General features: G+C 39.6%; 1 protein-coding gene across 1 annotated transcript; it reads right to left on the bottom strand.

The window, feature by feature from the left end:
* Positions 1–729: 729 nt before the first annotated feature.
* Positions 730–16,823, bottom strand: LOC121419875 (protein CEPU-1-like). The gene is made up of 7 exons (XM_041614339.1): positions 16,697–16,823; positions 5,988–6,329; positions 5,362–5,655; positions 5,027–5,168; positions 4,149–4,315; positions 2,191–2,211; positions 730–790 (listed from the first exon to the last, which is right to left on the bottom strand). Exons 1-7 carry the CDS (start codon positions 16,743–16,745, stop codon positions 765–767), a joined length of 1,041 nt encoding a protein of 346 aa, XP_041470273.1. The 5' UTR covers positions 16,746–16,823; the 3' UTR covers positions 730–764.
* Positions 16,824–16,879: the final 56 nt, after the last annotated feature.

The raw sequence follows: 16,879 nt of genomic DNA, 5'->3' as shown, positions 1-16,879 counted from the left end.
TCTGTGGTAAGAACCAGAAATCAGAGACAGAAAATTTCATGAAGGTCTCACATACATGGGGTGGGACGTACATATTCTATGGAATTGCCCCATTATGAATTATTATTATACCTTACAATTACAAGTACTCCCTAAAATAACCCTGAATACATATACAGGTACGTATGCTGCAATATAAAATTGGTTTCAGAAATCTTACATGTATTTCAGCTACAAAAATAAAATTGTTCACCTACCCTCCCCCATGATATCACTAGACATAACCAGTTTACAAAATACATGTATGGGACAGTATCTATATGCTCGTACATGTATTTCCCTCAACTATATTGCCCTATATGTGGCAACTACCATGATTATTCCTATATTACACAAAATTGTGAATTCAGCCTTCTTATTATCATTGTTATACTTCAATGATAACAACCCTTTGTTACAGTACCCCCCCCCCCTGGTGAATGAATTCTACATGTATGATTACAACAGGGGAAAAAAGTTACAGTGGTCTGGGAGTGACTTAACCCCAGAAATGCTCTAAAGAGCACTGGAAACTAAAAAAATAGTGCTTTTAATTTCCCATTCACCGTAATACCAAAGCTTATCTAACGTTTAAATTTGGGCAGTAAATTGTGACAAGTAGCCCCCCGAAAATAACAACAAAAATCTAATAATATTTTTTTGCCTGGATTTAATACCAGTGCCGTCCTTCCGAAGCAGTACTGATACATGGGAAAGATGAAGATCATCTCCTTTCTATAGGTGTATTACAACTCACTCTTAGCTCCAAAATCTGTGACAAAAAAGATGAAAAACAAAAATACAGAGATGATTTGGTGAGATATATTTCTCATCATGTATCATTTTGTGGCAGATTCAGCCAAGTTAGATACATGGACAATATTCATTCATGAGCAAAATTGTTTGTGCATAATAGCACAGGTCCTGTGAAAATACAGGGGTGTGGGTGGTCACAAATAACAAGATCTGAAAAAAAAATCTACAAAAGAAATAAATAATAATGATAAATTATAGAAAACTTTCCTTGCACATATATACACCTCATTAGGTGTTCAAGATGGTCTTATATTCAGGGGTGTGAGTGGTCACAAATAAAAAGATCTGAAAAAAAAGCTGAAGAATGTTGAGAAAGTCTGAAAAAGAAAGAGCTCCCGTACTTTTTGCACAGAGGGAAGCCAAAAATAAGCAGAAATTAAGCTGAAATCAAAACAAAAAAATCTGAAATCAGATAAAAATCTGAACTCTCACACCCCTGATAATAATACACGAGATTTGTATAGCACACTTTCCATCTTTATTAGCTGCTCAAGGTGCTTCAGAGCAGCTATGAATAAAGCAAAAAGTGAAATGTATTCAAAGTGGTGGTTTTATTTATTTAATCCACATTTTTTTATGGATTAGCCTATGACAGCATATTGACTTTTATATTATTTAAATGGTGCAGATTTTAATAAGATTTCAGCACTACATGGATAATGAATAAATCATAGCCCTTTTGTCAAACAAATCTACATCAGAATTTGTAAGAGTTGAAATATTTGGAATACCATATTCAATAGTTAAGTCAGCATGATTTGGTCATCATTACACACGGTTCTGCAATCAAGTGTCAGTAGCCAATTAGGTTCATTGATGCATGGATATTTCAATCCAAATACTGACTAAGAACCAATCAGAATTATTATTTATTGATATTTCATTCCAAATACTGACTAGAAGCCAATAAGAATTATAATTTCATATTTGTAACAGGACCAAGTGTTTATTTTTTTAAATTTATTTAACTATAATTTTTAATTTCCAATTGTTTTGAAGAATATATTAAGATAAAGTCTAGTTTTGAGATGACTCTGCCTCCTTTCCCCATTTACAATATTGAACAGAATAAAAATCAATTGCAAGCTCTTACGTTACAGGGCCAAGGTGGGTGTTTCATAAAGCCGTTCGTAAGTTAAGACCAACTTTAAGAATGACTGGTGAACCTTTCTTTAGGTATATGGTAAATTCATTGGCAATGCTTTAGTGCGTAAGAAAGGATCACTAGTCGTTATTAAAGTTGCTCTTAACTTACGACCAGCTTTATGAAACAGCCCTCAAAAATATTTAAAAAACAAAAAACAAAGTCTGCCCCTTTTCCCTTTATATAATAATGAACAGAATAATACTACTTACTTGGGTCAATCTCTGGCTCCACTAGGAGGGGTGGGGGGGGGGGGGGAGAGAAGAGAGAAAGAGGAATGAATATACGTGATAGAGTAATCACAGCAACCCCTGAAGTCTAATGATCAATGCAATAAAACCCTGACATATTTCACAATCAATTTTGCTTTCTCATGCATACTAACTAAATCTTTAAGAGAAGTTTCCTAAAGGTTCATAAGAAAAACACTAACACTAATAGCAGAGAATGAAAAATCTGTCTGAAAATCATATTCAGACTACCAAGAAAATAAAAAATGCTAAATGCCTACAGTGCAAGTACTGTAAGATGCAAATAACAATATTTAAATTTTTTTAATACAAAACAAATTTGGACTGCAATTATCGAGTTGCCAAAGTTGCCCTATAAAATTTCAAATTTACATGGGACAGATGACTGCAATTTGATTACTGTATCTACATTATATTTTAACTTTTACCAAAGGTATATTTTGGCTTTATAACTAAGAATATGTAGTTGCAGCAGAAGCCACCCTGTCGTTTAATGATCAAGATCTGGATTATCAAGATTTTCAAGCTAACTATAGGAATCATGGGCCCGTATTCTGAAGTCGGGTTTAACTTAAACTCAGGTTAAAAGTTGTGGTCTAAGTATGGGAAGCCAAAAGTATCAAAATTTTTATTAAGTTGTATGTTTCTTATGTTTACTGTGCTTTTTCCTGATTCATTGATGGTGAAGAAAATCATCTATTTATACTTCCTACACAATTATGAATGATTTGAGAGCTGAATGAGCTGAAAGTATATTTTCTACTGTTAGTGATTATGTAACAATTGGCGGTCCATACTTAAACCACAACTTTAAACCTGAGTTTAAGTTAAACCCGACTTCAGAATACGGGCCATGGAGTCTACCTGGTGGGTGTTTCAAAAAGCTGTTCGTAAAGTTACAAAGACTTTACGCACGACTCTTGGCACGACTGGAACATGTTCTTAGGTCATTAAACAATTACATAGGGATACCACACAACAAAAGCGTAAAGTTATTTGTATCTTTCGAACAGCTTTATGAAACACCCACCAGGACACTGAATCTGACTATAATAAAGATCACCAAATAAACAAATGCTTGGAATATAAAGACAAACACCTGACTGGAATGCTTATTTTGGTCATTTCTCAGCAAATTACACATTTCCTACCAGAATCTTTTGGAAAATAATTTCTATCAAAAATATAGAGGCCCATATTCTAAAGTAGGCCATGGTCTACCTCTATGGTAAAGTTATGGGAAGCCAAATATGTCAAAATTTTGTTAATATTCTATGTATCTTATATTCACTGCGCTCAATCATGCTACAATGGCAAAAAAAAGAGGAAAAAAAGTCAACTCTTATTCCCAGACTATTGTGACTGATCCGAGTGATGGATGAGCTGTAACTGTTTAGAGATTTGTGTCACGATTGGCTCTCCAAGGTTAAGCCATGACTTAAGACCAGAGTTTAAATGAAACCCAAGTTCAGAATATGCGGGCCACAGTCACTTGGTTGGTCCTTTATTTGATTCTGTTCAAACTGTTTTTCGGATTGTTACCACAAGTAACTGGCATTTATGCTTTAAGACTTTTGCATCATTGGCGGAAATCCCAGGGGGGACGTTCCCCCCCACTATTTGGAAAGGGGGGACACAATATCAAATGTCCCCCTCCTGCTATTTGTGGTATTTTATGATTGAAAAAAATAAATCATTTTGGATGAAAATACATTACATTTTGGGTTATAAAGCCTTTCCCCACTTTTTTTTGCTTTCCAAATTTTCCGGGAAAATTTTTTTTTGATTCACCCCTAGTCACCCCTACCTTTGGAAAGAGATTTCCGCACTTGTTTTGCAAGATATCATTGTTTGATCCAACTTACTCTATTCAAGCTTTGAAAAAAAAACAGAAAAATAATCTAAAATGTTCCACTCACATCCGAGGGACACAAAGGCTGATCCAACCCCCTGCTCATTAGTGAAGATACATTCATAGGATCCAACGTGGTTGTAGTTAACATTCCGAATCGTCAAGCGTGAATAGTAACGCTCATCGTAGAACCCATCTGGATGACGATCCACATTCACATTACCACCTTGCGCGCTGTGATGGAGAGAAAACAAGAATTATTTCTAAAAACATAAAATCATAGCTTTAAGAAATGATGGCCAACAAGGACCTGGACACAATTACTAGGCTTAGTGATCGAATGTGGAGAGGTCTTGAGGTGGTGATCTACAACGCTTCTGGTTTCTACTGTATAAACAAGTTCAAAGGGCACAGAGTGGCTATATCCTATGCCAGCCGGCTCGTACCCCCCCCCCCTTTGAGTGCCATACTAAAAATATGTAATTAGAAAAATATTGTGTTTACCCAAGTGTGCCCTCCCCCTTTGAAAGTGATAAACTTTTTTTTGCTTCCCGGTAATTACATTTTGGGTGAAAAGAATACTATATAAATGCTTTTTGTCAGCTACTTTAATCTTGTTAATCTTTCTTTTTAAATCAGGATGCTCAGGAAATGCATCCCACCACCACCTTTCAGTTTTTACTCTTTTCTTATACCTTTCCCTTTAAGTATGCATGTTCACTCTTTACATTAAGTTACAATACGAGTTCAAAAGGCAGAGTGGCTATATCCTATGCCTATTACTTCATGTTTGATGTTTTTAACAACTTGTACTGCTTTGAATGTAAACCCATATATTGTACACAATACAGCCTTTTGTCCTGTGAGATGCAATAACAATAAACCTTTTCAATTCAATTCAATTTCAAATGTTACATATCATTTCCCATGAACAATGGTACTTACTCCAATGCAGTGCCATTCAAGGTCCATAATACATCACTCTCTCTCCCTGTAGAAGGCCAAGCCTGGCTGATACAGGCAAGGACTGCTTCAGAGTTCTGAGTTACACGGATGTGCCGAATAGTTGCTCTGACCTCTGGGGCATCTGAAATGATGATGACACCAAGTAAAAAAAATATTCAAACGGCCGTTTTTGACTCCCTGTATGGCCGCCGTATAGCAAAAGTGAACAAGGTATAAATTAGCTTAATAATATGGATATATATCAGCACAAAAAAGAGTTGGGAGTCGTGCATATCATATCAATAGCTCCCTGATTCCATTGCTTTAATACTCACATGGCATTTGGACATAGGTCTTTCTGGTCAGTGTTTCCCCGAATCCATTTGTCACCGAGCACATGTACTCTCCCCTGTGGTCACTACTGAGGGGGTTGAGCCTGATGGTACTGTTGAAAACATTCCTGACGAAACCCTTCCTTGCTCCGTTCATCAGGATGTACTCGACTGGGTATGTCCTGGACCATGTCACACTGGGCAGCGGACTCCCAGAGGCCCTGCACTCCAGGCGCACATCGCTGTTTGGCTGCGGGTTCATTAGGTTCGGTGTGACGTCGTCAATTATTGGAAGTACTGGGGATACAAGATAAAGGTTGTATAAAATGTTATAATCTGCGTCTCATTTTAGAAGAAATATCAGTTTCTCGTTTTCAAAGATGCTTGCAAAATTACACATTCGGAATATATACGGTAGAAAGAGAAAAATGTACAGTACCCCCTCCCCAGTGATACAGTTCCCAGTAAAGTATATGGTGCCAATTACGATTATCCAATCATTGTCATAATTTCATATGCATACTTGGATTTAAATTGATCTGTCAAATGGCTATGATGAGAATCAAAATGGGACAGACAGATGACAAAAGAGGTATAAGGATCAAGACTGACAAAGCTCCGCAACTTACCAATTTGTAGAAGTGTCGTTGATACTTCCTTGGCCGGTGGACCTTCAAACTTGCAGGTCCATTCTCCTTTATCGCGCAGAACATTTACATTAGCAATACGGATGATCCAATGAATCGTCGTAGAATCATCTTCATCTGGGCCGACTTCCAGTGTGTAGGCAGAATTTTCATCACGAAGAAGGCCTTTTCTAAAGCTGATAACGGTTCCATCATGGTACCACTCGACTAGTAAGTCATCATTGCCGGCATTGGTTATTTTGCAATCTAGAATGACTTCATCTCCATTGTTGATTGGGGTGGTTTCACTTAATAATGGTTGAAGCTCAGGCTGCTGGGCATTTCCTGCAATCAATAGAAATACATAGTTATTCTACTGCATCTTTTTCAGAAATTCAATGTTTACATAATAATACGAATAATATGCAGCATAGTTTCTTCGTGGCACTACAAATGTTACCAATCACTGCATTCTATTACCCCAGCTTTAGCATGGCTACCCTGATCAGAGGCTCGAGCATTTAAAAAAGGAATTCCTTCCTTCCGGGGAACTACACCTGGGCGGAGAATTGCAAATGTAGATAAACGAAGGGCCAAAGGACGTGTTTTGATGGGATTTGAACCCGACCTTGTGGTCCAAAGTCCAGAGACTTATCCGCTGAGCCACAACACCTGTTTTAGACATGAAGAGACATAGGTGATTGCCTGAGAATCAGAGGTAGACCTATCACATTATTGAGAGGCAGTTTTTGTGAATGTTCTATCTCGAGCAAGTTTCTGTGTAATCTCGCATCTTAGACGGAGTGAGTAATTTGAGTCTCATAAATGCCTGTGATGGGTGTACTGGGTAGGAAAAAAAAGGACATTTGGGAATTGTAACAAACTCACATCTTTAATACAGGAAGCCAGCATTTAGAAGTCAAGGAATGGTTTTAGGGAAATAAATATAAATAAAAACAATTTAGCATGTTTAGTAACATCTTAGTTTTGTATCTTTTTTTTGCTGAACTTTATAAACATGTTTTTTACCATACATAATTTCTATCTAAAAATTGTTTTCATGTTGTTTATCTAAGTACTGAGAAAATATTGGTGATTTAGAGCCAACATAAAAATCCTCACACATATAAATCATTCGCTGCTGATTTCAACATTGCATGCGGATTCAATATGCACCAGGTACCAGGTCCGGTCCGAGCTCGGACCCTCCCACACGCAATGATTTGATATCGGCAGCGAATTATTTAAACGAGTGATGAACTTCATGTTGGCTTAAATCACCAATTTTGAGTCTGATAGAAGCATGGAAAAGAAGTGAAACTTTGTGTAAAGTAAGAATATTAGTTTAATTGTTTTTAAAGATCGTGATGTTGCATGAATTTTCCCCCAATAAAATCCCACCTTTGTCACTTGGAATATCAGATTCATGTTGCATGAATTTTCCCCCCATAAAATCCCACCTTTGTCACTTGGAATATCAAATCGAGTTCACGGTGCGGTCTCGGATTTCGGGTAGGTGGAGTGTATAGTGTAGCGCTAGTGAAGTGGAGTGTAGCCTGCACAAACTTCGCTCGAGTTAGCCGTACATTAACTTAAATGCATTTTCTTTCTCAATGTCGACAGTGGCGGGCGCAGTGTGCAAAGATGATCATGATTGACATGTCTGGAGACAGTGGAGTGGAGGTGTCGACTACGACATCGACAAGGGGCCGATTGCACGAAAGGGTCTTTGCAAGGACCGTCTTTCGTGTCGCCAATTTTTTATGATGCGCCCTGTGAAACACATTTCAAAAAAATTATCTACCAACATATATTAATTATTTGTACATTAAACTTAAAGTAAACAAAATATTTGTTTATAATGATGTGATTAGGCCTGGGACTTTCTGGTTTTTTTCTCTTCGGGTACCCGTGGTAATTTTCGGGCGGGTAACCGGGTACCCGAAAATCATGTCGCTCCAAATATGACTGGTGGAAAAACCCCATTGGTGACGTCATCAAGCCAATGCGATGCAGGCCAATTTATGAATGAAAATATAGTAAGCATGCGCATTGCAAGCCTCCCGTGCGCCACGCAGTATTCCATCGAAACAAGTCTGCAATACTCTGTCACCTCGTACCAAAATCGACCTAGAATTCCACTTTTCTATATTTTATATGAATTATAAAAGGTATTCTCAGAGGATCTGTTTTCTCAACGATACTGCACAGGTAAGCAAATTTTTATTACGTCTTGCTTTTCCATCAAAATCGTACAAGGTACCGTCGATATTACATCGTGTTCGTGAGTTTGTAGAATCTATCGCTACGTGAACAAAGTCAATTGATTTCCGGGTTTCGGAGCGTCAAATGCGCCAGCCAATCACGATCGTGTTACCATTTTCGGTTTATGATGAACTGAAAATGGTATCAAGAACGTGATTGGATGGCGCCTCGTATGCTCCGAAACCCGGAAATCAATTGACTTTGTTCACGTAGCGATAGATTCTACAAACTCACAAACACGACGCAACATCGACGATACTTCGTAAGATTTTGATGGAAAAGCAAGAAGTAATAAAATTTGCTTACCTGCGTGGTATCAGTGAGAAAACAGATCCTCTGAGAATACCTTTCATAATTCATATGAAATAAAGGAAAGTGGAATTCTAGGTCGATTTTGGTACGAGGTGACAGAGTATTGCAGACTTGTTTTGACGGAATACTGCGTGGGGCTGGAGCCGCTGGGCTTGCAATGCGCATGCTTACTATATTTTCATTCATAAATTGGCTTGCATCGCAGTGGCTGGATGACGTCACTGCGCTGCAAAAGAAACATGGCGACGATTGAACGATCTCAGTCACATCATCATCACTTGAAAAACTAGTAGGCCTATATTTATGGATATTTCGAGGGTAATTGGATGGTGAGATTCAAAACGAGACTTGTGTACTTTTGACTTTTGTGATGAGTTTACAATCATGTCTTACACTACGCAATACAAATCAAATGTACGTTATACTGGTGAGCAATTTTCGGGTATCGGGTATTGATTTTTCTACCCGGGTACCCGAGGCTTCCGGGCGGGACCCGGGTACCCGGGTTTTAGTCCCAGCCCTAGATGTGATATCTCATGAAATTGAATAAAATTTGATTTAAAAGCAAGCTAACGAATTCTATTTTTTATCATAAATTTCAGAATTAACATCCCGCTTTTAGCGCATCATAAAACTAAAAGATGGGCGACACAAAAGACGGTCCTGAGACTGTCACTGAGAGAGAGACCCTTTCGAGTTTCGTGTGCACGTGTGCAATCGGCCCGAGGTCTTTCCAACTCCAACTTCCCATTCTTCGTATCGCCCAAATCGGCTTTGCCTTTGTGAAACAGTTGAGCGATATCTCGTTCTTTTGATGTACATGTATGTCGAGCGTTTCTATCAAAGTCCAAAGACCATTTCATGAAACAGGACCCTGGTCCTAGCTGAGCTGAGCTCATCGCCTGCCAGCGCCGGAGAAACCGGGAATGCGTTGACCGTTGTGCGACGTCGGAGCTCCGTCGCGTCGTCAGTCCTCATCACTGAGCTGATTTCCGGGTCCGGTATACCAAAAAGAAACATTACTGCTTAAACATACTGTAAGGGTTTACAGACATACACAGTATTGTTTGCACTAGAAGCTTTCATATATATTACTGAGGACTGCTTGATACATGTAAGGGAGGGGAGTGCGACTTTTGGGAAAGCTGCTAAAGCTATGGTCTTGGTTATGAGTTGTCTATAGAATAAAGCCTTTTAATGTTGTGTGACTCTAAAACTATCCTGTCTGAAGTCTGGTTCTTGTTCAGGTATTCTACCCCTTTCATTTGGCGTTGTCAGCAGGATTGGATGTTACTGGACAAGGAAGATTTTTATGGATTGTTTTTTGATTGTTTGATGGTTCATTGCATTGTGATTTGTGTAGTCCCTGGTGCTGCACTGACAGTACACAGTACAGTAGTGTGTGTGCAGATATATGTGACTGTATCACTACTATTCATGCACATACATGTGTGTATAGCCATACACACTCAAGGTTAGTGTTGTCTATGAATGATCATATCATTACTCTTTCAGTCTTTGCTGTGCTATTTCCAATTGACTCATGAGTGTGAAATTAAGTTTGAAATTGTGCCAGTCATTCTAGAATCTGAATCTAGATCTTAAGTTAAGTCAACCAACCTAGTTACATAAAGTAAAATAAATTAGCAAAGTATAATCTCAATCATTCACTCTCATTTTTCTAGCTCCTCACTTCTTGTTGAAAGTTCTCCAGACCTTTGACCTTTTCTTATTCTTTCTTCCCTTTTATTCTTTCCCCTTTGTTTTTCTGCGCCGCCAAATTAGGTGACTGAACGATAGGTCTGTTGTTAGACGGTCAATAATTTGTTATGTTTTATGTTAATTAGAATATAATTCAGTGAGTGAAAACTGAAGTGAGTAAAGAAAGTAAATAACAAGTGTAACTTGCTCTGGATATACAAATCAAGCAAATCCTGGGTTATAGGGCCTAGTAACAGATCTAACATCTATTACACAATTAATGGATAGGGAAAATAAACAGGTTAAAAGAATTGAATAAGGAAAGAAACAGACTCTTAGTACAAAAGATTTTGAAATATAAGCATTTATTACTAATACTTGAGACTTACGCATAAATTAAACTAAATAAATAAGACTAATCAGTCAAATCGAACACATGAATAAGTAAACAAATAAAAAAAATAAATAAATAAATAAAAAAAAAATAAAATAATAATAAATAAATAAATAAATACAGGTAAATAAAGACACACCAACAAACTCTTCACTCTGGATCTTATAGATAATCTTAAATATAAACACATGGAGTAATGCATAAACAGTAAAAGATTTATTTGAGACATAACCAACAACAACAAAATAAAATAAAAAAAAATAAATAAAAAATAAAAATAAAAAATATTATTCAATTTAACATTGAATATTGGGTTTTGCTACATTCTTACCATGGATCGAAGTACATATTTGAATCACTTTACTGCAGAATACATTGGGAGGTTGTGTGAGTTGAATCATATTGATGTGATTAAAGTAAAAACAAAAGAAGAAAGAATCAATTGCTTAAGTCAGTTACCACAGATGATTGAAGAGACTACTCCATCTAGTGCTCAGCCCAGTCAGACAGGTATGAGTGCTGAAGATTTGGCTCGCTTGATGAAGGAGATGGAGGTGTCTCGTTACCAAGAGACCAAGCAGCTATGCGAGTCTCTGATGAAGATGACTGTAAGTCCACAGGCTAAGGTAGAATATAGGTTACCAGGGCTCCACAGACTAACAGGAGATGATGATATATCATGTTATCTCAACACTTTTGAACGTATGGCAACAGCGGAAGAGAGGCCTAGACATGAATGGGCTAAACTGCTGGAACCGTACTTGACAGGGAAGGCCCAACAGGCTTTTCACTCCTTGAGCTATTCAGAAAAGGAAAATTATGATGCTGCTGTACAGGTTATCCTACGGAGGTATCAGCTAACCCCAGAAGCCTATAGAGTTAAATTCAAAACCGATAGTAAACAAGGTGAAGAAACCTTTGAGGAATATGCAAACCGTCTCCAGGACAACTTCTGCAGGTGGCTGGAAGTAACGCCTTCTACGTTTCACAACCCTGAAGTCAGACGGTGCTTTGATCTGATCATGATTGATCAGTTTTTGAGCACTGTGGTTGATGAAACATTACGGCTGAAACTTAGAGAGCGCAATGAATGCTCACTCATTGCCTTAGCCCGCACAGCAGATGAGTTGCTCTTGCATAGGCGAGCTAATTCAGTAGCTCGCAGAGATGAGGCAAATTTCAGGAAGAAGCATGGTGGTACGACTGATAGTCGTCCAAACACTGCTAGTTATTCCCAAGGTCATACTAACTCAAATCCTAACCGCAGAGGGACATTTAATCAGAATTGTTACCGCTGTGGCCAGCTGGGACATAGGATTGTGGATTGCCCCATGCCACCCCCAGTAAGGTCTGCCAAATACACCTTCACACCCAACACACAAACACCTGCACCAAACACAATACAACATAGTTCAGAAACAGGCAACTGTAACTTTGTAGCTCCAGAAGAGTTAATAACTCCTAACTTGTCAGATGTCCCAAAGAAAGGACTACCCATGATGGAACTTGTTCTGAGAGGAGAGACAGAAGCACATGTTAAGACATATGGGCTAGTAGACTCTGGGTCTACGGTTTCGCTCCTGCCATCAGATCTCTGTGACAAGTTGTCTTTACCTGTGACCCCTTGCAGTGAGGGTACCACTCTGAAAATTCTCGGAGAAATGACCGTGACTCCACATGGGGTAACAAGTGCAGAAGTAGAGTTCGGAGTTAGTACCTTGCAGGTTAAATTTCAGGTAGTCAAGACGTTGCCAGCTCCAGTTCTTTTGGGAGTGGATTTTGCTCATGCAGTAAAATTGGTATTGGATTTTGGCGAAGGATGCTTTGGAACCAGTTTCGGGGTTGAAAAACCTGTAAAGTTTCCTATGCTAGGAATGCAGTCTGGAGAGCCAGAGTACCCAGATTATGAACTCGACGAGGGCAGGGATACTATCCCTGTATCTTGTGGAACCAAGTTAGATGTTTCAGCTACTGAGCAGGCAGAGCTTGAGTCACTCCTGGGTGATTTCAAGGATGTTCTTTGTGACATTCCAGGTTTCACAGATGTTGATTGCCATCACATTGATGTGGGTGACGCTACACCTTCTCGTTCACATCCTTATCGGATTGGTCCTGAGCGGAAAAGAGCCCTAGATGAAGAAATATCGAAACTCTTAGAATGTGGGAAGATAGAGCCCTCATCATCTCCCTGGGCTTCCCCTGTTGTCATGGTGCCGAAGAAGGGAGGCACTTATCGCATGTGTGTAGACTACCGCAAGTTGAACTCTGTTACAAAGATTGATGCGTATCCCATGCCGTCAGTCGATGACATCCTCCAGTCTTTGCATGGAGCTCAGGTGTTTTCTTCGTTAGACCTGAAAAGTGGTTATTGGCAAATGGGAATGGCTCCTGAAGACCGGGAGAAGACTGCCTTCATTTGTGAAAATGGTTTGTTCCAGTTTAAAGTCCTGCCCTTTGGGGTTGTCAATGGGCCAGCTAGCTTTCAGAGATTGATGTATAAGGTCCTTGGGGATCTCATTGGGAGGTGTTGCTATGTCTACCTAGATGATATTGTATGTTTTTCTGGTAGCCCACAAGAACATTACAGAGACCTGAGGGAGGTATTGACCAGATTAAGAGCTGCTGGTCTTACTGCTAATGTTGAGAAATGTCAGTTCTTACATAGGGAGATGAGGTATCTTGGACATTTCATTGGAGCTGATGGCCTAAAGCCTGACCCAGATAAGGTGTCTGCTATCAGAGATTATCCGGTGCCTACCTCTGTCAAGGAACTAGAGAGATTCCTGGGCATGATTGGATGGTATCAGAAATTTGTCCCTGGGTTTGCAGATAAGGCTGCCCCACTATATGCCTTGAAGAAAAAGAATGCCATGTGGGAGTGGACGGACGAATGCACCATAGTGTTTCACAGGTTGAAAGAGGCGCTCATGTCGGAACCAGTGTTAGGATACCCCGACAAGTCTTTGCCGTTTGTTGTTCACACGGATGCCAGTAATGTAGGTTTAGGGGCTATTCTAATTCAGAAACAAGACTCCCTGACCAAGACCATAGCTTATGCAAGCCGGACCTTGTCAAGTGCGGAACGGAATTACAGTACTACCGAGAAGGAATGTCTGGCAATAATCTGGGCCCTAGAAAAATGGAGGCCTTACCTAGAAGGCAGACCATGTAAAGTTGTGACAGACCATCAAGCCCTGTGTTGGCTCTTCAGAAAAAGGAAGCAAGGGGGTAGACTTGCTCGATGGGTACTACGCTTGCAGGACTACAACTTCCAGGTGGTGTATCGCCCGGGATCCCAACACCATGTCCCAGATGCTCTTTCAAGATGTAGTGGAGAATCTGCAGTAGTTGGAGCAGTCGAGGAAATCCATGCTAACTCTTCAAGTGATAATGACGAGAAATGTGCTGATCCTAACTGCATTTACCCAGAGGATGATGTATTAGACTGGGTGTTCTGCGATCAATGTAGACGTTGGTACCACCAAAGCTGTGTTGGTATCACTCGGGAGGAGGCAGAGATGATGGATCTCTACATTTGCCCTTCGTGCCTACCAGATGAAGCTCCAGGACCTGAGAATGTGGACAATCCGATTCTGATCCCAGAACTCGATGCAACACTATGCCGCGAGGCCCAGAGGCGCGACATTCAACTCCTACCCCTTATCTTGAACTTGGAGAGGGGTGACCTTGACTTCAAACCTGCCCATTCATATGAAATGAAGAATGGGCTTCTGTGGAAGAAGGACGGTCGTTTAGTAGTTCCCAGTGAACTACAAAGCGCTGTGATGAATGAGTGCCACAGGAAACCTGCCGCCGGGCACTTGGGACGGCGGAAAACTCTCGCTCGACTAAAAAGTAACAACTTGTGCTGGAGGGGAATGTCTCAAAAAGTCCGCAGTTTCGTCCGAGCTTGCAAAGTTTGTCAGCAGACCAAACCTGTCTACCAGAAGAAAGCAGGTATGATGCTCTCCACATCGTCATCTAAGCCTTGGGAGATTGTTGGAGTAGACTTGATGGGACCCTTTCCCAAGAGCTATGGTGGACATGAACATATACTGGTTGTAGTGGATCACTACAGCAAGTACACGGAAGTGATCCCCCTAAAGTCTTCAAGCAGCCAGGTGGTATCGTGCACATTGGTCCGTCAAGTGTTCTGTCGGTATGGACCCCCCAAGAAACTACTGTCCGACAATGGTCCACAGTTTCGGGCAAGGGCATTAGCAGCAGTGTGTAAGGAGTGGGGAGTGGAACAGGTCTTCATTACCCCTTACCACCCACAGACTAACTGGGTGGAGAGAGTCAACAGAAACCTGAAGGCCATGGTTCAGTCCTATGTGTCAGGGGATCATCGCTCATGGGATGTACACCTAGCAGAATTTGGCTTCGCTTTGAACACTTCTACTCATGATACCCTTGGGACAGAACCAGCACTCCTCATGTTTGGGAGAAGGCTAAACACTCCCCTCAGCAACAAGCTTGAAACTAACCCTTCTGATGGTGTTAGCCAACCCAGTGTGGAGGACATTGTACAGCGTAGTGGACTAGCGAAGGGTAAAGCCAAGCAACACTATGACAAACGGAGAAGAGAGAACAATATTAAGGAGGGAGATCATGTGCGGGTCAAGACCTACCCGATATCCGATGCAAAGAAGTGCTTCACTGCAAAGCTTGCTCCCCGTTGGTCGGAAATGTATGTAGTGACCAAGCAACTGACTCCTGTAAACTTTGAGATTGTGAATGAAAAGAACAAGAAAAAAATTCGCATTGTCCATGTCGACCAGCTAAAACTCTGCCCATGATTTCATCGGCAATGGACTATGAACATTGTGAAAACTATTGGTCGAGTAATTCCTGAGAACTCAGTTATGTAACAAAGGCAGTATATAAACCAACAAAATCTGATGTGAACTAGATCTAATTTACTAACTGAAACTTGCATGCATATATAACTGTATGATTACATCATGTACCAACCATATCGTTCTTGAATACTCAGTTACATGTATACAACAAATCAAAACATCAAACAACCAAAAGAAATGTGTTGAAACTAAAGTGTGATTGTAAGCATCTGAACATCATTTGTTTTAAGTCGAAAATACTTCATTGAAACCTCTAAATATTTCCAACTGCATGTCTCATTACAATTTAGATACTAAAGTTTTGAAAATTGAGTATGCAAATGTGTCACTGCGAAGCTACATATTACCATGTACAAAATTATATTGATACTGTTTGTTCTTGATATTTTGTTATCAGCCAACATTTTCCAGTTTGGATAAATTTTGATTGGTTCTTTTGCTTTTGCTGTTCTTATCCTTCAGCTGCGCTGGGATGTTTTAAGGTGTTTTATTGCCTATTAATGTTTGTTAGCTTTTGGACGGTGAAAAGGATAAGGATATGACACCTCCAGACTTGTTAAATTGCTATTTGCAGTTTCTTACTGTACATTTACATGCATGTTATATCTGATTTATTGGGGGAATCTTGTCACATGAATTATTGATAAGAAATGTTAATGTATCGCATTTAGTCCTTTGTTTATTCAGTCAAATGAGTATTTTACGCTGATGAAACAAAGGGTAAAAATGTCTGTTAAATTGCTAGCGTCAAGTTCGTATATGAATGTTTTATTGAACTTATAAGTGGAGTATCGTTGCATGTACTAATGACAAGACATGATATTGTATGTATTACATTTGATTCATTGTGGTTAAAAAAAAAAAACCCATAGGGTTATTTTAGTGGGGGGGAGTGTAAGGGTTTACAGACATACACAGTATTGTTTGCACTAGAAGCTTTCATATATATTACTGAGGACTGCTTGATACATGTAAGGGAGGGGAGTGCGACTTTTGGGAAAGCTGCTAAAGCTATGGTCTTGGTTATGAGTTGTCTATAGAATAAAGCCTTTTAATGTTGTGTGACTCTAAAACTATCCTGTCTGAAGTCTGGTTCTTGTTCAGGTATTCTACCCCTTTCAATACTTAATGATACAATAAATAGCACACACTTTTGCAAACGAGGACAAGCGACTTACCTTTCATCACCAACAACAAGGAACAGGCTGAAAATATTAAGAATTTCATGATGTTTTAGTCGCTCTCAGACACAGCTAACACCATGACCACCAACGTCTCGGGCTCGGCTTCCAGCTATATCGCGCGCGAGCTAGCTAGCGAGCTAGCTAGCCCGAATTACACAAAAAATAAATAGTTTTATT

The sequence above is a fragment of the Lytechinus variegatus genome, chromosome 8 (genome assembly GCF_018143015.1).
Source record: "Lytechinus variegatus isolate NC3 chromosome 8, Lvar_3.0, whole genome shotgun sequence".
NCBI lineage: Eukaryota > Metazoa > Echinodermata > Echinoidea > Temnopleuroida > Toxopneustidae > Lytechinus > Lytechinus variegatus.
Note: the sequence above shows the minus strand (reverse complement) of the source record. Positions and strands in the feature narration are given on the sequence as shown.